This window comes from Apaloderma vittatum, unplaced genomic scaffold (assembly GCF_000703405.1).
Source record: "Apaloderma vittatum isolate BGI_N311 unplaced genomic scaffold, ASM70340v1 scaffold17170, whole genome shotgun sequence".
NCBI lineage: Eukaryota > Metazoa > Chordata > Aves > Trogoniformes > Trogonidae > Apaloderma > Apaloderma vittatum.
The window spans coordinates 7,764-30,880 of NW_009695192.1; the positions used below are offsets into that span (position 1 = coordinate 7,764).

General features: G+C 39.5%; 2 protein-coding genes across 5 annotated transcripts in view; one reads left to right on the plus strand and one right to left on the minus strand.

The window, feature by feature from the left end:
• The window catches only part of ANXA11 (annexin A11), a 14,091-nt gene extending 2,198 nt beyond the window's left edge, over positions 1-11,893 (plus strand). The window contains exons 3-14 of one of the 4 annotated variants that reach the window (XM_009870412.1): positions 457-836; positions 2,233-2,320; positions 2,709-2,803; positions 3,232-3,345; positions 4,248-4,338; positions 4,456-4,535; positions 4,661-4,717; positions 5,575-5,668; positions 6,433-6,528; positions 9,022-9,080; positions 9,678-9,800; positions 11,817-11,893. In XM_009870412.1, the coding sequence (XP_009868714.1) occupies positions 457-836; positions 2,233-2,320; positions 2,709-2,803; positions 3,232-3,345; positions 4,248-4,338; positions 4,456-4,535; positions 4,661-4,717; positions 5,575-5,668; positions 6,433-6,528; positions 9,022-9,080; positions 9,678-9,800; positions 11,817-11,876 (1,337 nt within the window). In that variant the 3' untranslated portion in view covers positions 11,877-11,893. Of the gene's footprint in view, positions 1-443; positions 837-2,232; positions 2,321-2,708; positions 2,804-3,231; positions 3,346-4,247; positions 4,339-4,455; positions 4,536-4,660; positions 4,718-5,574; positions 5,669-6,432; positions 6,529-9,021; positions 9,081-9,677; positions 9,801-11,816 lie in introns of all 4 variants that reach the window. The other 3 variants (XM_009870428.1, XM_009870420.1, XM_009870436.1) reach the window with 3 other exon arrangements.
• A 3,479-nt stretch (positions 11,894-15,372) lies between these two features.
• Positions 15,373-23,117, minus strand: part of PLAC9 (placenta-specific 9) — a 10,605-nt gene continuing 2,860 nt past the window's right edge. Inside the window, exons 2-3 of the mRNA XM_009870447.1 lie at positions 16,456-16,556; positions 15,373-15,507 (exon numbers count right to left, since the gene is read on the minus strand). Coding sequence (XP_009868749.1) covers positions 15,373-15,507; positions 16,456-16,556 — 236 coding nt within the window. The remainder of the gene's footprint in view (positions 15,508-16,455; positions 16,557-23,117) is intronic.

Genomic DNA, 23,117 nt, shown 5'->3' on the forward strand with positions numbered 1-23,117 from the left:
GAGCTCCTGCTAGTTATAGACTAGAGGTTGCTTATAGTGCTCCGATGATGCTGTGGTCATGTAAAGCAGCCATGAACAGAGAACATATAAGTATAGTTTTGTGTTGCTGGAATTAATTGGCATAGGTTTTTACGACAAGAGATGTGTGGCTATTGACACTCTTCTGTGTGAACGGTGGGTAATGCTGGGTGCAGTGGCAGGTACGTGTCTCTTGGTTCTTCTCGATATAAGGCAGCTGATGATTACAGTGAAGAGTAAATTGAAAACATTTTTTTTTTCCATCTTGCTTGCTAGTAAGGTGTGATTATCGCAAAGTTCTTTTATGGATGCAGAACTACCTTTCTGTGTTGGTTGGAGGGACAGTTGTATTGTATTAAGCACGTTATTGAAACTCAGCTGTCTGTAGACCTTCCCATCTCATGCTTTGTTGGCTGTCATTGCAGGCATCCAACCTAGCAGGGACCTTTGGAGGGACAAATGTACCACAAGGCATGTATCCTTCAACACCTGGGAGTTATCCCCCAGTGCCTCCAGGTGGCTTTGGGCAACCTCCTCCAGGACAACAACCCTCTTACGGAGGCTATCCTCCACCTGGAGGAAATCCACCCTCGGGAATGCCAGCTTACCCCGGCTACCCAGGTGGTGCCATGCCAGGCCAGCCCACACCACCGCCTGGTCAGCAGCCTATGGGCTATCCAGGACAGCCACCAGCAACTTACCCAGGGCAGCAGCCCGTGCCAAATTATCCACCAGGCCCAGCTGTGAATCCTTCTGTGCCCTCTTACCCTGGAACTACAGGGCCTACGATCTCTCCTGTAACGGTAAGAGCAGTCGGTGCTTTTAGATGTGACTAGGTATATGTTTCTCTACATTTTCTTTGTGTATTTAAGTGTAAACCCACCCTAAAATTGAAAAGAAAGTCATGAAAAGAAATTTGACTAAGAGACAGATGGATCCTTTCCAAGTGCAAGCAAATGCTGGCTCAAATGACTTAAATGCTTTTTTACCACCAAGAAGAAAGATTTGACATGAATTCAAATTTAATGAAATTAGCTTTTCCTAACTTAACAAAGTATTGCCAGTCGTAATACAGTTCCTTAGAATCATAGAATAGTTTGGGTTGGAAGGGACCTTTAGAGGTTATCTTGTGCAACCTTCCTGCAATGAGGCAAGACGTCTTCAACTAGATCAGGTTGTTCAGAGCCCAGTCCAACCTGACCTTGAATGACTCCAGGGTTGGGGCATCTACCACCTCTCTGGTGGGAGATGGTTCCAGTGTTTCACCACCCTCATGATAAAAAAAAAAAATAATACACCTTATAGCTAGTCTATATCTAGCCCCTTGTAAGTAGTGGAAGACTGCAGTAAGATCTCCGCGGAGCCTTCTTTTCTCTGGGCTGAACAACCCCAACTCTCTCAGTCTGTCCATACAGGATAAGTGTTCCATCCCTCTGATCATTTTTGTGGCCCTCCTCTGAACCCACTCCAACAGCTCCATGTCTTTCCTGTGCTGAGGGCTCCAGAGCTGGATGCAGTACCGCAGGTGGGGTGTCACCAGAGCGGAGTAGGGGAGCAGAATCACCTCCCTTGACCTGCTGGCCACGCATCTTTTGATGCAGCCCAGGATATATTGAGGGGCTGGTAGCTCAGTCAGTTGAGGGTGGCGCTAACAGCTCCAAGGTCACGGGTTTGATTCCCGTTTGGTCCCCATGTGTTGCCTGATCTAGTCGAGAGGTGGCGTCCCTGGCGGCAGGGAGGCTGGATTAAAATGATCTCTAAGGTCCCTTCCAGCCTAGGCCATTCTGTGATTCTGTGATATGGTTGGCCTTCTGGGCTGCAAATTCACAGTGCTGGCTCATGTCCAGCTTTTCATCCAAAAGTACCCCCAAGCTGTTTTCTGCGCTGCTCTCAATGCCTTCATCCCCCAGCCTGTACTGATACCGGATATTGACACTGGGTTCATCAGACCTTAATTAATTGGACAGCAGATTTAATATCAGTGAACCTTCTTGACCTTGTATTTTCTCATAATTTGGGTATTGGAAATCATCGAATCATTAAGGTTGGAAAAGACCTCTAAGAATGAACACATTGTTTAAGGCGGAGTTTTTAGGAGGTTCTTCTGTTACTTTCATGATGCAAAGAAAATTGCTAACAGTGATCATCATATCTAAGTAGTAAACCACAGCCTTTTACTGTGTAACATTAATATGCAACTTGGTCTGTTTTTAGCATGGAAACCGAGGCACAATCAGTGATGCATCAGGATTTAACCCTCTGAAGGATGCGGAAGTCTTAAGGAAGGCCATGAAGGGACTTGGTGAGTAGTGTGTGGATTTACGTTTCAGTTAAAAGTAGAATGGCAGTTTTGATTCAGCAGTGATCTTTCTCCATTGTTAGGTGTGTGTTTGGTGTGCTGGCTCACGTGTGGTTTTTCCTTGGTTATCAGAAGAACTATGGAAAGTTCATGTAGGCTTAAACGTCATGAGTTTTGTATTTGGTTTTGGAGTGGGTTGTGGGTTGGGCTTTTTTGTATTCTTACTGTGTTTGTGATTGGGAGCAGAGCTTGAAGTTCTGTTGTCGTACACAAGAGGGGAAACTAGGTGAATTAAAGGCATACGTCTGCTTTGACTGGATTTGGAAGCTGTAAGATCAAATGGAGACAGCAAGCCTAGTCCTCACATGATGTGTGCATGCTTATTCTGCAGGAACCGACGAGCAGGCTATTATCGATTGTCTTGGCAGTCGTTCAAACAAGCAACGGCAGCAGATCATCCTGTCTTTCAAAACAGCTTATGGAAAGGTAAACAGATTTAGAAAGAAGAAGAAATAACAGCCTGCATTCCTTCACTGGAGGTCAGAAGACTTTAGTGTTTGGAAAAAAAGATTGGAAGCTGCTTAAGGGGAAAATGGTTCTCAAGTCATAGCCTGTTTAGGCTCCTACTTCTACTCGCTCATGACCTTTAGTGCAGTGTTTCAGATGAAACACACAAAGCAGTTTCTCTGCTAAATGGTTACTTTGACTCTTTGGTCTGTGCATCTATTTAATTGGACCTTAATTGCCCAGGTGTACGTCTTACATTATGCTGGTTCTAGTGGTGTTAAGCTTTAATTTGGAGTTGTATTATTGTGCTTACACATAAAAATTCTAATTAAAATCCACAGTTTTGGTGCTTACGTTTGTCAGTTTTGATCTTTATGCATTTTTTCTTCGTCTGTACTCATGTTTAGGATTTGATCAAGGATCTCAAGTCTGAGCTGTCGGGTAACTTTGAGAGGACAATCTTAGCAATGATGAAGACGCCTGTCATGTTTGATGCTTACGAAATCAAGGAAGCTATAAAGGTTTGTGCAGTAGATACAAATTTATAAGATATGGGAAATATTTGAGCTCATGAAATTTTTGGTAGACATTTAAAAGCTTGAACTGACTTGCCTTCCTCTCCATTCACATATTCAACCCACTGTTTGACTGATCTGTACTCCATTTCTTGGAGATATATGATAATAAAATTGAGAAATATTATTCCCATAGTTGAAGGATAAAGACAAAAATATATTAATAAATAAATACACATAAAAAGTCAGAAACTTGAGTTCTCACAGTCTCTGCAGTTCATGTGTTGCATAGTCTTGAGCAAGCCACTGAAGCAGCTCTCCTACAAGCCAGCTGCTGTGTGGGACACCTTTGTTTCAGACAATAGTATAAACATTTATGTTTTTAAAATAAAACCAAGTCAAACATTTGTATGTCAAGACAACCTTTAAATGAGGGTGAAATAAATATTCCCATTACTGATTCTGTATGTGTATTTATGTGTTCTGTGACAGCAACTTTAAAGTAGGTGAGAGGGTGACATAATGTTAGTTGTAATTGCAACTGCTATCTATTAGTTGGTGAAAGTAATCAGTTAGAACTAACAAACTCATCTTTAATGGTAGAAAAAATTGATTCTTAAAATGCCTAAAATGTGGTGTGAAGGATGACATAAAATGAATTTCTTTAATAATTATTGTAATTTTGTAATTATATATATTAATTATTGTGTTCAGTTTGTAACCTGAATAGATATGTGTGTCTTGGAAAAATGTTACGTCACATTTAACCCCTTGCTTTGACTTATATAATTAACAAGATTATGTTCCAAATTGTATTTTGTATAATTGTGTTAGATTTCTTCTATAGTAGGTTGTAGAAGTGAGATGAGAATCTGAAGAGTATGTTTTCTCCATGTGCTTTGTTTTAGGGCGTTGGCACAGATGAAAATTGTCTCATTGAAATTTTAGCTTCTCGCAGCAATGAGCATATTCAGGAACTCAACCGGGTCTATAAAGCAGGTTAGATTTGATACAGTTGCATCAAAACTTTTTTACTTTTTCACTAACTGACAGTATGAATTTAGGAAGTTAGTAGGGGTGTTTGTATGGTGATTCCTGGCTGTGTCTCTCCTGCAGAATATAAGAAAACTCTGGAGGAAGCGATAAAAAGCGACACGTCTGGACACTTTCAGAGGCTTTTAATTTCACTTGCTCAGGTACTTGTATGCTGCGATTTTAGAGTTTCGATTTTTTATGTGTTTGTGGGTGTGTGGTTTTTTTTGTTTTAGTTTTATTTTTTAAAAAAGTTCACCAGTAACACTTTATCTTGAAATTCCTTCAGGGAAACAGAGATGAAAGCACAACTGTTGACATGTCTCTTGTCCAAAAAGATGTGCAGGTTAGTAGAAATTCTTTATTGTTTTCTAAGTATAGTCAACTCAATACACTGAAATTTGACTGTGTGGTGTCTGCTTACTCTTATGTTTTGGACACTTCTCCTGATGTAGTGCTTACATTTCAGTGGGTAGAAGTGATATGAAAAGCCCTGACAGAGTGTAAGAGCCATGTAGCTCAATTACAGAGATGAAGCTCTTGACCATAGAGTTCACGGGGTTTTACATCTCTCACTCTGCAGTTCTTGGCTTTTCCAGGTGTGGGGTGACTCCATTGTGCTACTTATTAAGGGATTTGATGTGATGCATGGATTAAATTTTAGTCTATCCAACCCTGCCTGTTATTTAAGGAGCTCTGGGTTTCTGTAGCATGTAAAGCAGTTGGTCCTGGTAACTCTTGCCCTGTTAATTTTTATGTGTGTTCCATTTTACCGCATAGCAAAGACACAAACCTCTGGATTGTTTCAACACACTACTCCTAAGTAAATGAATATGTAATCAGCTTTCTACGTAGTATACCGTAGCCAAAAGATGTGAACATAACCTAGAGGCATAGAAAAAAAATCTGAATGTTATCCCTGTTAGGAAGACCAATTTTCAGAAACTTTAAACAATTTCCCCCCCTTCGTGATCTGGAGCTCTAGTCTTTGAGCACTGACCCAGCAGTAAGCTAGGAAGACTGCAAGTGTAGCATGTTGTAGAACTAGTTGCTGTTTATTGTTTGCTGCTGTTTCCTAGCAGTACCTAGACTAAGGAACAAGTATAAAAGGAGGAGGTGCTTTAAGGAAGCAGATCTCTAACTCAGCTTTTCAGCCTGCCTGCTTTTCTGCGTAATGAAGTGTGACTTTCCTCCTGTGTTCAGGAGCTGTATGCAGCTGGAGAGAACCGTCTGGGAACTGATGAATCCAAATTCAATGCCATTCTGTGTGCAAGAAGCAGGGCCCACCTCAGAGCAGGTAACGGTGTCCTTTGCATAAACAGTAACTTAATCCTGTTGTATGCAGTGATAAAAATGCACAACACTGCTCTGTGCCTGAATTTCCCCCATCTGCAAAATGAGTGTAATGATACTGTAATGAAAAACAGGGTGAATTCTGCTGGGGGAAGCAGTACACAAGAACTGCTTGGAATGATCATCTTTCTTAAATATCAAAACAGGCAGAGGTCATGCTTGTTCAAATGTTCCTCTGATAAAAAAAAAAATCAAAAAACTAGAATTGTTCCAATTTTCCATGCTTGCATGTGCACCAGGCACTTTCAATCTTTTCCCTTCCCCTTTTACTTGCTAGTGATGAGTTGTTACTAAAACATTTCCACCACTACAGACTGATGTAACTGCATAGAAGTTTTGAAATGTGCCACATATTGGGACACTTAAATGGAGAGGAAAGGGATGTGAGGGGGTGAGAACCTGAATGTTTTCTTCTTAATTTTGTTGATGCTCTAAGCTTTTCTAGAAGAATTTTCACTCAAAAAAAACAGTGGTTTCTTGGTCTAGCCATTTAAATATAAGCAGAGAAGTAGGTAAGCTAGAAGGAGCATGATAACATGGAACAATGTGGTTGATAACGTAGTATTAGTCTTTAAGATGTCAAAATTTGTGTAAGTATACAATAGCACCAAGTTGAGAAGTGCAGTTGAAGTGAAGGTATCCAGAGGGCACCAGTGCCACCTCCTCTGGTGAGGCTGACTCATGAAAACCTTTTTCTTCCATTAACAGTCTTCAGCGAGTACCAGAGGATGTGTAACCGGGACATTGAAAAAAGCATATGTCGTGAAATGTCTGGAGACCTGGAGAAGGGCATGCTGGCTGTAGGTATGTGTCATCTTGACAAGTTCATTCCCAGTATTCCACTGCAGCTGACTGAGGTGGTGGCATTGTTGATTCCAGCTATAAGGGTGTTCTTCTTAGCAGTAATTTCAGTTTTCTGCTTTTTATGTTGAGCTTTCTGCAAAGTCACTTGTGATCAGTAAAGCAGGGCACTTAGTTCACCATAAAATGATGAAGCTTTTGCTTTGTGCAGCTGCATATTAAAGCAGGGAGAGAATTCCTAACTGTACTGGGCATTGTTTTAAGAAGTGATGGAAATTTGTACCAACTTCTGAGTCAGTGAGAATAGAATATTTGGGACAGCTTTGGAAAACAAGCAAAATATAGGCATTAATCCTCTAATTAGTTACCTGTACCACTTTTTAGTAGAAAAAAACCTTAAATTTGATCGCAAAGGATTTTTTTTTGCACATTTCCTGTGATTACAACTTTGTTAACTCTTAATTTTTAAGTGGCTCCAATACTTCTGAAGGGCAAGACTCTTACCTCAAGTCTCCTGTAGCCCTTTGGGAGCTAGTCATAGTTTCCATGAGGCTAGGACAAGGCCTCAAGTTGTTGTGCAGAAGCTTTATTTGGAATGTTTTATTCTAGGTAAAATTGTGTATCTCTCTTGTCTTTTGTCTCTTGTCTCTTAGACAAGACTGCTTCTTTATATATCCATTTCTTTTCATGTTTATTACTGTGAATTTACTGTGGTGTCTAGAGCTGCTGCTTCCAAAGTGGTGTTCTTTGGTTTTGAATATGGTAGAGGCTAGAAAAGTGATGCAACAGCAAAAAAAAATTAAAATCAAATAAATCTCCTACCAAAATAAATAGGAAAAATGTACTTCGCATCACCTGTGAACAAGACGGGAGAAGACATTTGGCCTAAGTGCAACAGATTTTTTTTTCATGGAATTTTCTAACAAAACCTTGTAAAATGAAAATCAGTTTTCTTCCACTCCTGCCTTGTGCATATGTGAACTATGAAACTATTGTACTTACTCTGCTTCACCAAGTTGACGCTATAGTGGCCTTTTACTGACCCAAACTGGGTCCAGCTCTGTTGGTGTGATACATTTGCAGACCTTTTCCAGGATTGAGAATTTGCCACCCCAAAAAGTATTGTTAGAAAGCCAAACTTTGGGAAAAGAAATATTTCCCAGTGTTGGTAGGAAAAGATCGCCTCAGTAAAGAGGCTTGAAGTCACTTGACAGCTCTCCCTGTAGATACAGATTCAGAATGGGACTGGAGCTTGCAAACAAGTCAGTAGCTTTTGGGGCAGGAATTGTCATTAATATTCATGAGTAACTCCTTTGACTAGATTTTGGGTTGGTTTTTTTTTTTTATTTACATGTGTATATATATGTATATACACACATACATTTCTATATCCATCAACGATATTAGCATCATTTGCTCTATGAATCTTATTTTCAGGAAAAAAGCACTTTTTTTAATTGAAAATATTTAATTTTGCTTTCTTTAAAGCTTTCTGGATTGTACAACTGGTAACTTACAATAACATCTTCCAACATCTTAAAGTGCAAGTGTGCTGTTTTAGCTAAATATAGTGATAAAGAAACATGCATTTCATTTGTCATTCATTTTTGAAACGTATTATACGTATCATTGACAGTTGTGTAAGATGAACTCCTATCTCTCATCTGCATTTTCCTATTCAGAAAAGTACTTTTTCCTTTGTAGAATGTGTGTTGCTGTGAAATGTGTATTTAGATTTACCCCTTTTGTTCTATATCAATTTTACATGATTGCTTTTCATGCTATTTTTTGTGCTATAAAATATAAGTCAAGTGTGGTTTGTTTTCTCTGTAGTTTGCCATAGATTGCATGATTGTTTGCTTGTAACCAACATAGGATCAATACAGAGATTTTAATTCTGATGAGTAATGGAGGATTCTTTGATTATTCTGATTAGATTTTCCTCTTTCAGGTGCTAATGGACTGTGCTAATTAAACATAAAAACAAGTAATTACATGTTTAAAGAATTTTTCAGGAGTCATAGTGAACTTCATGGCTAAAAAAAATTAACTTCAGAATAAGGATGAGGTTTCTGTCATAGGTGGCTTCTCAAGTTGTCTTAGGGCAGGTATTGAATTTGTCATACCTTGCAGATGCATTGCCTAAAAATTCTTAAATCAGGAGAAAGCCATGAGCACCACTAACTACGTCTTCCTTCAAGCCTTCTGCCCCCTTCCCAACCCCTCTTCTCTTCAGAAGCAAGAATCTGGTCATTAAACTTGACAGATTCAGTATGGCTGCTTGACACTACATGGTTTGTAGTGATGGAAAAGTTCGCTTTGAGCCATGAAGTGTAGCAGGTTCTTTATCGTAGCTACTGTTTGGATTAAAAATCATTTCCGTGACTAACTGAAGGAGTGGAAGCTGCATTGTATCAAGTATATGTTTATGTAAAATTAAAGCACGTGACTATTATAAAATGACTGGGATTTCTGTAATACTGTTTCTTTTCGCAGTTAAGTGCCTCAAGAACACGCCAGCTTTTTTTGCAGAGAGATTACACAATGCTATGAAGGTAGGTGCCCATGACAAGATATGTAAACTTGTAGTGTGTTTTTTTTTTTAAAAAAAAAATGCTTGTACAACTCAGTGGAATGAATTGTTCAGCTGAAGGAATGAGATTTTTTCAGTGGGCAGATGGCTAACAAGAGGCAGTCATTATGAAAGGCTGGACAAATCTAGCTAATTCAATCCACTTAGAGAGATGCATACAATCATACCTTAAACAAAGAAAGTATTGATTTGGTAAAACGCAAATATGCCTAAGACTCATGGAAACGTCTTTTTAAGGAGGGAGATGTAGTTGAAGTAAATAGGCCATTAAATGCCCCAAACTTTCCTGACCCCCTGTCCCTCTGGCAACCCCCTCAAGTTTTTCTTTTTTCTAACGGTTCTTGTGCAGGGAAAGGACTGTTAGTGTCCTACCAGCAAATTTAATATAATAAAGCATGATAGGCCATATTCTGTTCAAGCTTACTGAATTTAAGTTATGCTAGTAAATAGCTGTTTGTGGGGTGATGATTTATTTTATTTTTGACTTTCTTTTTTAAGTGCTGTATCGCATACATTATCCATACATTATTAATACGTTATATTGTTTTGTTTGTTTCAGGGAGCAGGAACAAAAGACAGAACTCTGATTCGAATTATGGTGTCCCGCAGCGAGATCGACCTGCTGGACATACGTGCAGAATACAAGCGGATGTATGGCAGATCCCTCTACTCGGATATCACTGTAAGACTTGGGAGCTTTTATCTTCACTGCCAGGATGTATCTTCTGCTAGGAGGATACGGGTCCTTATGTTGAATGGTTACTAACTGCACTGAGTGTAGCTGGCTGTGTTTGCTTTGCTGCATTCGTCAGGGGAAGAGAGGCTGAACTGCCAGCACTTCCTTTTGCGTGGAGGCTGGATGAGCTAGAGATGGGAAGGAAGCCAACAGGCAAGGAAGGAAAGAGAAAATTGTCCGGAGGGTTTTTAGAGACCTGATTTTCAGTCTGGTCTCTGTCCCAATCTCTGTGTGTGATCTTGTAGAAATCAGTAAGTCCTCCAAATGAGTAGTGATGATGTTCTACCTAATGTGTGTGTCGAAAGAGTATAAAGCTCCTAATGTGCTTTTAAAAGTGCAAGATTTTTGAAATACACTAAACTTCAAATTCTTTAGCAGTTGCTCCTCACTACTACTGCTGTTAACAGCTGTAGCAATAGTCAAGAGTTTGGCAGGCCAGTGGGGAAGGTTGTAAGACCTGGGAGGAGAGCAAGCGATGCTGCTTTCATTTACCTTGTAATGAAGATGCCAAATCTGTGAAGCCCCTATTTATTCCTTCTTTTGTTAACACTGAGCATCTGCAGCTTTGTGGTGTTTGGAAGGAATCCTGCAGAGATAGCAAAAGATAGTGTGCACCAAAAAGTCTCGATAGAATTCTTCTGCCAGCAACTGTGTGATCTTTCTGCCCATGTGCCACAGAGGATCACCTAGCAGAAGGTTTTCCAAGTGTGTAACTCTGGAGTGAAGCTGTGCTTCTACCACAGTAGTCACATGCCATGTAACCACCCATGTGTCAGTAAAACACAATGAGACATTGATGGAAAAGCTATAGGTCTCTTCCCCCCCCTCCCCTCCCTTCCCTTTTGATCATTAAAATAATCATTAAAATAATTTTACTGTTCAGTAAACAGGAACAGTCCCTATAGTCCATTTAGTAGGCTGAACTTATTAAAAATTTGATTTCAATAAACATGGGGCATGCATGTGCACAGTTATGTGTGTCTAAACTCTACTTATTTCTGTAAAAGTAGAGCTGAAAACATCCTTGGGAAGAAAGTTCTTAATTCTTTTTTGTTTTAAGTGGACAGTTCTTTCAGCACCTGTGTAAACAGAAATGGTTTATATTTGGGGGATTGTGCTTTACACATGCACAGGGTTTATCCTGATCTTCAAAGCGTCTCTTGTCACTATTGTAACGCTTTTGATCTGGACAAAGCAGTTTTCATAGCTGAAAAAGGATGATATAAAACACAGTAGCTGAAACTGTTCCATGAAAAGGATTGGCAAGCCTCATCAGTTAAAACTAGTTAATGAGCAGCTCCTAGGGAACACTTTCCTCCCAAGAGCACCAGGCAAAACTCGGACAGCAAGGACTTCTGTGATTAATTGCATATTTGTGTGTGCATCCACACTGACTTTCACTGCCCACAACGTGAAAGAGATGTTTTCTAATTGTGAACAAAACACTTCTTAGATCTTTTGATATTGGGGTGTTGTTTTGAACATAAAAAGAGTAAATTTTAATATGTTTGAACATAATAAAGAATAAACTTCCATTCACTGCATCTGGAAAATATCCAGATTATCCATCTGCAAGGAAAAGGACTTCTGTATTAATTTTTCCATATTTTCATACATTTTGCTGGAAGACAGCTTTTCAGTGAGATTTTTCACTGAACTATTCCCAGGTAAGTAGTTGAATCTGTATACCAAATACAGTTTGCTAAAGAAATGTATTCTCTGGACACTTTTTGTTCTACTTATAGAAGGAGCATATTTTACTGCATAATTCTGTTGGAGTGATTTCTAATTAGCAAGCTTTCAAATTATTTTTCTTTTCCTTAAGAGGTCAACACCTGCTTGCTTTCAGCTCTGAATTCATCTCATTTGGTTTTTTATGTCATCTTTAGGATGTGTACGCTTCTTTTTTCTGCATTTTCAAGCACGGGTCTTCAACGTTTCTTTTTCTGGATTTCTTTCCAGGGTGATACTTCAGGAGACTACCGGAAAATCCTACTCAAGTTGTGTGGTGGAAATGACTAAATGGAGCATTGGGCTTTGTTAAAAAAAGCTGCTATTTTCACAGTTTTGCTTTAAAGCATCATTTTTTTCCTCCAAAAGTAAATATGTAATGACCTGTTTCTCTTAAAGCAATTACATTTTAAAAGACAATATTGCATATATCTTTTCTTCAGTTAAAAAATAGTAGGTAATAAATGCCAAAAAAAAATCAAGCTTGCTGCCAACTGCTCAGGATTCTGTATAGTATTTTCAGCAATCCATGCATGACAGGTCATTATTTCTTTTCTGCTTGTATTATGCTGAAATATGTTTGTTGTATGGAACAAAAATCACAGTTGTATGATTTAAGGTTTTATGTTGTATAAACATTGTGCAGCATTTTAAAGGAAGTTTTATATATATTCCAGGCAGACTTTGTTTCATGCTAGTCTACTCCCTGATACATGGAGAGAAGAGCCTTGAGTTTTTTTCTCTAGTTGAGACTGTTTTAAAGAAGTTTTGTGAGTTGTTTTCTTTCCTTGATCATGTTTAAGGAAGATATGTTCTACATTTCATTCTCACTAGGGCAGCTGTCACAAGGCAGCAGTGATGTTGACAGGAGTAAAGATCCTATGGTTAATGTTTCAAGGTTTTGGACTCTGCCTTAAATATATATATGTAAAAAGAGATGATGAAATTAAAGCTGTCTATCTTCTACCTCTTTGCAAACAATGCTTTTTGGTGTTTGTGTTGATTTACATGCAAGTGATGAGTCAGTTTATGTAACTTAGTTATCCATAGAAGTTCTCTGCTTGAATCTACAGAATTATTCAAAAATCGTGTTGGCATGAGTTTGGGACTGGTATGCTGTTGATGAGCAATTGTCTGTACGCCCTGTATGTAATTTGAAAACACTGAGCAATAACTATATTTTGCATATTGTAATTTATCTTCTCTGACTCTTGGAACTCTGAGGTTTTATCCTCTCTTAGTGTGGATGACATTTCTTCAGCCTTTCATTCTCAAAATAGAAACATGTAAAGGAAAGAAAAAGTACAAGAGGGGAAGAGGTTTGGAGCTACGTCAGTGAAAATAGACTCCTTGTTAGTCAAGAATGTCCAAACTCCTTCTCTTATTTCACACACGCATGCTTGCACTCTAATCCGCAGAAGTCAGGCAGGTCCTTCTTCCTAGAAGTTGTGAGTGTTGCTGTTTGTTGTGGAAGAAAAATGGGGATGTCATAGGGGTGGAAGTTGGAATTAATTCTGCGTCGCATTGTCACTATGGCAAGGGAGAAGAGTGTAAAGATTACTCCAGAATAAGGTGGTTGCGGGTCCAAATGACAAATTCTGATGATGCGCACATGGGACTTCCATTTCGGTCAATGGCCACAATGTGATGATGTCTAAAGCCAGACTGCTCCATACACTCATTTTTGTCAGACAATCTAAGCATATCTTGAGAGGAATTGCAGCTGAAAGTGTATCTTCCTTGATTTACAGTGACAACAAAAGCTCACTTCTTTTCCAGGGAAAGAACTGTTGAATTGAGGAAAGTTTGTTAGCTGGGCTTTAGTCTTGTACCCCATCTGATCTTGTTTTCTTACTGAGAGTGCTGTGTTTGAAATGCTATTTTGATAAAGGAGGGCTGCTGAGAGATTTAAAATACAAGGCTTTGAAATAGTGCCTAAAGGCAAATATCTGTTTATTATAAAGCACAGGAATACAGAAGGCAAAACTACAGCTGAGGATTGTTCATCCCTGCTAAAATTCTGGAAACATGAGCTTATTAAATCAACAAAAAATGCAACTATTTGACAACGGTACTGTTACATTCAGCTGTCTTCTGTCTTCGTAGTGCTCAGCTGTTAATCTGTATGGAGAAGAGTTGCTGTAATAAGTTTTGGTTATAAGATCAGGATCAATCTTTGTGGATAAACGTTGTTTGAAACATGAATCCTGCTACTTTAAAGTGGGGAGTTGTCACTTGGATTCACTGTATCACAGAATGTTGTTACAAGCTCCATCCCAGTAGTACTTACTATGGATGTGCTGCAAATATGCTGAGGTTGACTTAGGATTTCGATTTTAAATTCATTGTAACACTTTACTGGAATACTTTTAAAATATCGTTTCAGGGGAGTAACTTAACTGTTACCTATTAACTGGCCCTCAAAGAAAACTGGAAATTTTAATGGATTATAAAGTTGGTGAGGACATAATCAGTCTTGGTGACCAGACCAACTGTAAGAACTAAAAACCAATATAAATTCTACTGCTGTGTGTGCTTCAGGCCCACCTTCAGTCCTTAAGTGCACTATAGGCTGCATGTGTGTGCATGCATCCATGTAAATAAGCAAACAAAAAAACCAACACAGGCAAAACTGACTTCGTAAGCATGTCTCTGAGTGCTCATACCTTTCCACAAGAGATTTATTTTCCATCGGGAGTGTCTCTCACCTTGTTAAATGCACTGTGGGTATTAGGGCCGGGAATGAAGGGGGCAAAGCATTGTAAGAAGATGTGTAGTCTACATGGTCTTTTCCAAGTAATTTCTGTTATGGTTTAATTTATTCCAAAAACGTTTATCCAGGAGCATCTTCTGTATAAGGAACTTGTGTGTCAAAACTGTGTTTAAGATATGAAAGTGGTAATATTTCCAGTAATTTCTTTTGTATGTTGTTGCCCTCCTTTGTTTCGTCACACATGAAACTAAAGAATCACAGGATCTTAAAACTGAAAGAGACCTTGAGTTTGCTTAGTTTACTCTGCTTTTCTCAGGTATGATGCTTGTTAAACATTTCCAGTGCTGGGGAAAGTATAGTTCTGTCATTTCAGGGGTTTGCTGTCACAGAATCACAGAATCATTATGGTTGGAAAGGACCTCCAGGGTCATCAAGTCCAACCTTTTTCCCAGCATTTCTCTAACCACTACACCATATCCTCAAGCGCCACATCTATTCGTTCTTTAAACACCTCCAGCGATGGTGACCACCACCTCCCTGGGCAGCCTGTTCCAGTGCCTCACTGCCCTCTCAGTGAAGAATTTCTTCCTAATACCTAATCTAAACCTCCCCTGGTGCAACTTGAGGCCATTCCCCCTCATCCTACCATTACTAATTTGAGAGAAGAGTCCTTTTAAGAAACCTTGCGATGTATTTTGTTTGGCTCTTTCTTGCTGCATTTGTTCTTGTTTTATTTGCTTTTGGAATGGGCAACAAAACTTTCCATCTTTGTGGCAGCCTTACTCATTCTGGCAGGCTACTTATATTCTTTACGCTAAACATCCCCAGTTTAACAACCTTTCAGTGTAGCTCATGTATCTAGCTCCTTGGCTGAGTTTTTGTTTGTTTGGTGGGGTTTTTTTCCCCTTTTTCTCCCTCCCCCCCAGCCCCTTTAATAGTTGCTGAAACCTGGTGTTCGATACTGGTCAGCTGAGGCCTTAGCTGCACTCAGTTGAATGAAGGAATTACCTCACAAAAGATGACATATTCGGTAATAACATATGCAACACTATTTTCAACTTAGGTTATATCCCACTAGATATACTTACCATCAAAAATGTCTATAAGTGGTGTTCCTGGAGTAATGGGGATATTTGATGTTGTTTCACTGATAATGTTGAGGAGCGATTTGATTTCCGATTCTAGATGCTCCACTGTTTTTACCACCTTCTAATGAAAACAAGGGAAATCAACAGAGAAGTGGAATAGTCAAAGGGTCAAGTGGAAGGAATTGTACCAAATGTTTTAGCAGAAGTACAAATCTAATGTCACATAATGCTAAGAGCTAATTTAATTTATTGCGCAGTGCAGATTTAAATATTTCTTGTGCTATGCTGGCCTCTAGTGGCATGAAGTATTAAAACTTTCTTTTGCAAGAGTTAAATTACAGCACCTCTGTATGAAGTATCACCTGTAATTTGACTTCTTGGAGGGAGGTCTGCATTAATTTGTTTTTAATTCTCTCTCATTTCTGAACCACCGTCATATCCAAGAAAAGAATCTGCACGGAAGATGAGAGGAGATGACGGAGTGGAAAGAAGAGGGCTGGGACTAGAGCAGGAGAGAAGTAACATTGCCATTTGAGAACCAACTGGGTAACATGCAGTTTTGCCGCTATCCAGCTGGGGATAGTTACCACTGGACACATATCTTCTGAGCGCTTAAGACACCAGGGAAAAATTTAAAACTTCTGCAGCTTTCCTAGAACCCCAGTTCATTTAGCTCCTGAGTGTCTGCAGGAGTGAGCAGAAACTCCTGCCAGTCTTGGAGTCACCTGCAGAATTCCCATCTAGCCCTGAGCAGATGTGAAACTTTACAAGTATCAGTTCTGAGATTGTTATATTAAAGACACAGTTATAAACATTTTAGAAAAGGCTGATCTGTACTAGTGATTTGTTAGTCAGTTCTTTGGAATTCATCTAGATTATACGTTTTTGGTATTACTGGCTTTATGGATAGTTACAGTTAGCATCTGGAAACAAAAATAGTCAGACCTTGAATCGAATAAAATCAAGAAAGGACAGTGTCTAGAAACATTATTCTTGTTTTTTTTTTCTTTGGTCAAAAGGATGGGGCACAGGTCTGGTAAGGTCCAGGAGCCAGCACAGTAGCTCTTACCTCTTCAATCATATCTAAGCGTCCATGGATTGTGTCGTGCTCATTACACCAGCTTCCTCCTTCCAAACTTCCAGGTAACATACTGACAGGGTCGGCAGCAGCTGGAAGAACAGTTAACACACTCAATTAGCAGCAGCTTTTTAGTAGCAGTCCTTACCATGATACTTTGCACAGTGAGCAGTGTTTACAAAAATTCCTGTAGGAGTCGCCGGTAGAAACTGAAACTGTCTCTCAGTAACTACAGCTGTACCCTAGTGCTGTGAACGTCTCCTTGCCTGTACACATTGGCATGGTTGGTGAGAACAAGGTGTTTTCTCTTGCCAAAGGTATTGTTTCGTTTCTCTGTGTGTGTTTTACATAATATGTTCTTTCCTGAGTAAATTTATAGACTGTAACTGTCTCTACAAGTATAAAACCTAAGCATTGGTTAGATGTGCCTTACACATCAGTTCCTGTTGAACTTTCTTGAGAAGGAGCTGGTACAGTAAAGCCTTGAAGAGTAGCCAAGTTTGTACATGTCTGCCCTGAATGGGTACAAGCTGGTGATTCCCCTGTGCAAAAAAACTTGTCCATATCAGTCTGATTTTGAAATGGGGAGGGAAACCATAAATGTGTGTGCAGCTGATGCAGTTTGCTGACCAAATCACTTGTATGTATATGGTGCTATATAGAAAGTCACTGATCTCTGTCAGTTGTCTGTGTTTACCTCTGAATACTCATGAGCTCTTGCTCTTTGAACATTTCACTCTGCTGACTATACTGCATGAAAGGGCAGCACTTGCTGGTGTCCATGCTTTAACTGAGCCAATTTTAATAGCTTTTGTGCAACATTCAGTAACATTTAGCTTTTAATATGTGTGGAGCATTTTAAACCTCACTGAAGTGATCACATATCTAGCTCCATGTTAAGTTAGGTCTTTTTCCTGTTTGAGATCTGTTGAGATTGTTGAGAGGCAGCTATGATAATGAGAAAGCAGCTGTAGCTCATTCTCTTGGTCTTTGTAAGAGACAAAGGAGACTGAGCTTGTATAATAATGACCAGCAAGAAACATAAGAAGGGCAACTATTTCTGTCTTCAGTACTGCTATGCAAGAGCAATGAATTGGAACTGCTGCAGTGCTTCATCACAACTCTGCCAAATTTTCTGCAGTCTAAGTATCAGGTGCTGGCAAACCCATGTCAGCAAGGATTGTAGCCATTGCAGTTTGATGGGATGAGAGATGTAATCTGAGTTGGAATAATATCCTTGAAACTGGACGATGGGGAGGAGGACAGGATTAAAATGGGATCTGATGTGCTAGGCATTATTTAAAAACTGGTTTGGCTAGAGCTAAAGAGGGAGAAGTTTTGGTTATCTGCAACAAGATTTTGATTAGGATTTTTTTTGAGTATTCACCGGGAGGTGGTGCTGTTGGGACAGAAGCCCAAAGAATTGCCTGTTTACAGAAGACTGATGAAATATGGCAGGTACTTTAACTGCTTTCTAGTTGGCTTTTTTTCCCTCAGTGTACCTGCTGGTGGTGTTTTGGGACTGCTGTTATGTAACTTAGTGGTCAAGCGAACCATGATACTTCTCAAAATTTTTTGCTTATTTACATGTTCTTTCCATCATGGCTGATACAACATGGAGATCCTGAAATTCTGTGTCAGTAATGGTGGTTACAAAGCAGTGGCCAGTCTTTGTCTACAGAGTTTGGCTTTCCTAATAATATGATAATGGAAAGGTAAATGGCATTTTGCTGTCAGAGTTTAATAAAATTTCCACCTTTCCAGTGTTCTCAGCTCTAGCTCTTGGCATCAAGCCTGATGGCCCAATTCAGCTGTATGCTGAACTGCCACCCATCGTGCTGGAGAGAAGAGGACCAAGGGCAAGCAGAAGGCATGGTGATGAGGTAACTGTGGATCAGTTGTTGACTGCTGAGAACACTCCCAGATCTAACTACAAATGAAATGTGAAAAGAGGCAGCCGAAATCATTAGGTGGACTAAGAGCAAATGGAAGAATTTAAGAATTCCCCAGGAGGTTACTTCTCACTGTATTCACCTAAGTGTAGATGGCTGGATCGCAAGGTTGGATGGAAAGTTTGGGTGAAGGCTAGCACCTCCAGTCCCTTGTGAACATGGCATGTGTCTGGGTCACTCTGGTCAGACGGTTCAGCTGAAGCAGTAACTGCCATGTGCTCAAAGAGAATCAGGTTGCTTACGAGCGCTGCTCCTCTCTGTATTGCAGCTGGTGTTAAGAAGAGTGAAGAATGGAAGGCTGCAAGCCATGTAAGTAAAAGCCTAATGGCCTTCTAGGATACTTCCATGAACATGGTCTCTCGTTGCTCAAGAAATATTTTTCAAATTAAGTTAGAATCTTTATTTGTCTATGTGTCAAAAGACATGCATAAGTGCAGGAAACTTTGATAGTGAAAGCTAACAACTTTTCAAAGTATGCTGTTCTTTGTATGCTGTATAAATTATTTAAAAATATGTAGGTATTTGCAACTTCTGAGAGCTTAAGCACACATGTAGGAGGCATATTTCAATGTCTTAAATATCTCATTTGAAACTTAATGGGTTACTTCAGGCAGATATTTGTTGTTATGTTTCAATATCCGAGAGGGGACGTTTCCTTTCAGCTCATTTCCCACCTGCAAATTCCCACATGATGCTTCCTGCAAGTGAGCTGCTCAGTTCAATTCTCGGAGCCTGTTCTGTTTGATTCTTTGGTGATTATTTTCCATCAAGAATCAGAGCTCTCCAAGACAAGAAAACAGCCTGTGCCTTTTTCCTACCGTGTAATGCTCTGTGCTACGTTGACGGTGCCGGTGAAGCTGGGTAGTTGGGACCGCCCGGTGCTGTGATAGAGCCAGGCGCCAGCAGATGGAGCAGGAAAACGGAGACTGGCTGAGTCAGTTGCTAGTAAGGCTATGCTAAGGGAGAGAATATGCCTAATGTTTGAAAGAAGTAGTGTGATGAAGAGTAAAGATCTATGGATCGCCATCAGCCTGACCATACAAACCTTGAAAGCAAGGGATAGAAAGACTAATGAAGTAAGAACTAAAACAACCTTAGCAAACAAGTTAAGAGTAAAGGCCTTAGTTGTAGAATATTTCTCATTTAACCTCCTCTGCCTCCTGTACATTTGATACATTGCCTCAAGGTGTTGCTTCTACACCATCCCTGAAGAAGTCCCTTTCTAGGACCATCAGGATTCTGTCTATGGAGATGCTGTTAAATGGTCTTTGTAGGTTTCCTTCCTAAAGATGCATTGCTGGTCAAACTGAAGTAACAGGCTTGATAGAGAAATTACTGGGTTGGGTTCTTTGGTCTGTGTTATGGAGAAGCTCAAGCTGAGTCACCACAACATTCTTAATTGGATTTAGAGTCTATCAAATTCCTTTTGCATTCTAGGATCTGTGTGGTTTTGAAACTTAACTGAGAGGTCATGTAGTGCTCAGAGGGAGGGAGGGGTAAAAGAAAGCAGGCCACACGCTGAATGAGCGAAAAGCGAGATTTACCAGGAACCAGATGGAAAATAAAGAAGCCTCAAATTATGTGATAGACCAAGGGAATTAAGAAGAACATGTATAACTCTTCAAGAAAAGACACTGTGCTGTGTGTTCTTGTTTGCACTGACTTAGGGTTAGCAGTATCATTTTATTGCTGGAGTGTATAGCACAAGGTGGCCTGATAGCTTCTAATGAGAAATTGAAGGGAGTGTTAAAGGTTTTATGTTCCAATAAGAAAAAAAAAGTAATGAACGTGAGAATCAAGTTCACATGATGAACCCCCTAACCAGTTTGGGAAGAATGCAACAGATTTCTGAAGGGATTTGCTGATCCTTGCTTAAATTATTCCTCATTTAAATGTAAGTGTTAGATTCTCATTTAAAGTATGTAGATAACTTCGGAATGTTAGCCTGAGAAATTACAAGGTTTACAGAAGTGGTTGAAGTCAACTTGCAGCTGAATACAGGAAAGGTTCAATTGCTTTGAACCTGGATTGATACTACCAGTCTTTAGACATAAGACCATGTTAAACCAAGAGTGTTGGTCATATGAAATTTTGGGGTCTCTTCTTAAAGGCATTAAACTTAGTTTCCAGTTATGTCAACCCTTAACTACATTGGCATCCTTAGATATGGAAGTTCTGGGTTAACTTTCTGTACCAGTGCTGGTTTCATAATCACCATTGCATCCAAATTCCTTTTAAGCTGTATTTTATATATATATATATATACATACAACATATGTATATATATATATGCACATACAACAAAGGTAACTGATTTGGATAGAATGTGTCGTATTGGAAATGCTCTTTCATGTGCAGATTGTCTTCAAATTCTTACATGCTCAGGAGCCTATGGTGAACTAAACATAGTGAATTTTCCAGGCTGTAATCCATAAAACTCTACCTATTGCTTAGCTGTGGTTTAGGCAACTCTGAACCTCTTTTTAGAGTTGAGAGTTTCTACTTGCTTAATGGTAAGGGGCTGCAATAAAGGACTGCAGGAATTGTAGTAACTATGTAAAATTTCTTAGCCTCTTATATACTGTCATGGGTTACTCAGCTTTACACTGGAGGCAACTGCAGGGGTTTCCTTATATAAACATGCAAATATATATATATAGCTCATAGATGTGTGTATATATATACATATATATCTGTGCATACACCTTTAATAGGCTCTAGTTTTTATGGCAGAATGACACTGCAAATTCCATACAGGGCAAATGTCTAAAGTAGGAGATGGAAAGTAGGCATTGTATATTAGACAGAGAATTGACATTAGAAAACTCTTCTAGAATTATGGGGAGCAGGAGAGTATTGGTTTGGTTTGGGGATTTTTTAATCATTTCACGCAGATATGTTGGAACTTTTTAATTCCTGATTCGGGATTAATCTGTAATCTATACATGCACTGTAAACTGTTCCCTGAATGCCAAGTCTTGGCAAGATTTCAAACATGGAACAAAATCCAAAGGATTCCTCTGGTATCTAAGATTCTTGAGCCTCTGACAACAATGGAAACATTATGAAATAAGTTTCTTCCATTAAATTAATTATTTTTAGTATTCATTTTAGAAGGTAAATAACCACATTGAAAGTGAAGTTCCAAACTTGCAGACCTGATTCATGGTCTGTTTGTCAAGATGTAGGATATCCTATTATGAATATTATTTCAGATCCTAGATGAGTTAAGATTGAACTTACTTTAATTCTCTTTTTCCCTAAAAGAGGAGGGAAGGAAGAGGAAACCTCATGTGTTACGGGATGTATTGCACTAGTGAAGCTGGGCCAGGGTATCAGCCTACCAGTTCTCACTTCTCTAACTTGTCTGTCCCATCAACACGCATGTGAGACGCCATGATGTGATGTATTCTGGTCCTACTGCACCTCACTTGTGCTTGTCAAATACGCAAAATCAGGAATGGGACTTGATAGAAAACATTCCTGACTAGGTGATGGCTGCAGTGTATTTCTGTGTAAAACGGCGGCATTTGGAGGAAGTTTCTGCAATTGTGATCCGTGTCACTCTCATTTCACAAGGGAACTCCAGCACTCACTCACCCAGATGTGGAGACTGAGAACGGAGTGTGCAGAGCCTGGGACATCTCGTGCTGCCAGTGGGCACTCTTTTTTTGTTTTTTTTCCTATCAGACACAGCAAAGTTTGGGGCCCTTGCTATGTCTGTCTGCCAGAAGAAAAACTACTACTTGAAAAAACGCTTTTCTTCTACTGTGTTATCATATTTGTGATTGTAAGAAGCCCTTAAGTTTTGTCTGTTTTCATTAAAAGGAAGGAGGATAACAAAGAAAATGTTCCTGTGAGGGAGCTCTTGACTTGGAATGTGTTTCCAGCATGCTGGTCTTCTAAACAAACAGCCAGGGAATATCCTCTTGCAGCTTGCTGCTGCAGTGGAGAATGACTACAAGGAACTGGACTGATAAGAGATGTGAGCTACGTAATTTTGCAGGTAGGTTACTGTAATTCATGCTGTAACTTACAATGGGATACCCTTTGGTCTGCAAACATAAGTTTCCCTATATTATGTATTTACGTCTGTGTGACTGTCTATTTGTTCTGGGAACTAAGGCAAAGTGTTAGGACTATTATAGCTAGTAGCAATATATACTCGTGTGTGGGGAAGGAGATGAGCTGTTTTAGTAAGCTGTTTTAGTAAGAGAAGCTGTGTTGTGCAGTATGTGAAGAACGTAAGTTATGTAGAATTGGTGAGCTTAAGGCTGGTCTGAGAATGGAGGAGAGATACATGAGTATTTGATACCACCGTCAATATGAGGATGACCATGGATATCTGAGGATAAAGAGTTTTTCAGTTCTACAAGGGCATGGCTTTTGGTCTGTGTTTAGTAATAGGACCTCTGGTCATGTGGAGGGCATGTGGTGAGGTGAGCCTGTGACTTAGCTTTGTGGTTGCATAGAGTAAGTTAAGATAGTAGAAAGAAATATGTTAGTACAATGAAAGAATATCTTTGTGGACTTTTTTTTTCTAATACATAAAGAAGTCCAAGAAATAGATTTTCCTCTGGCAGACAGTTGATGTGTTCTGCAACAGCTCACACGCGCGCACACACACACACACACACACACACACACGATCCTGGCATCCATGGCCAAGACTTACAACTGCTTCAACTAGAGCAGTGTTTA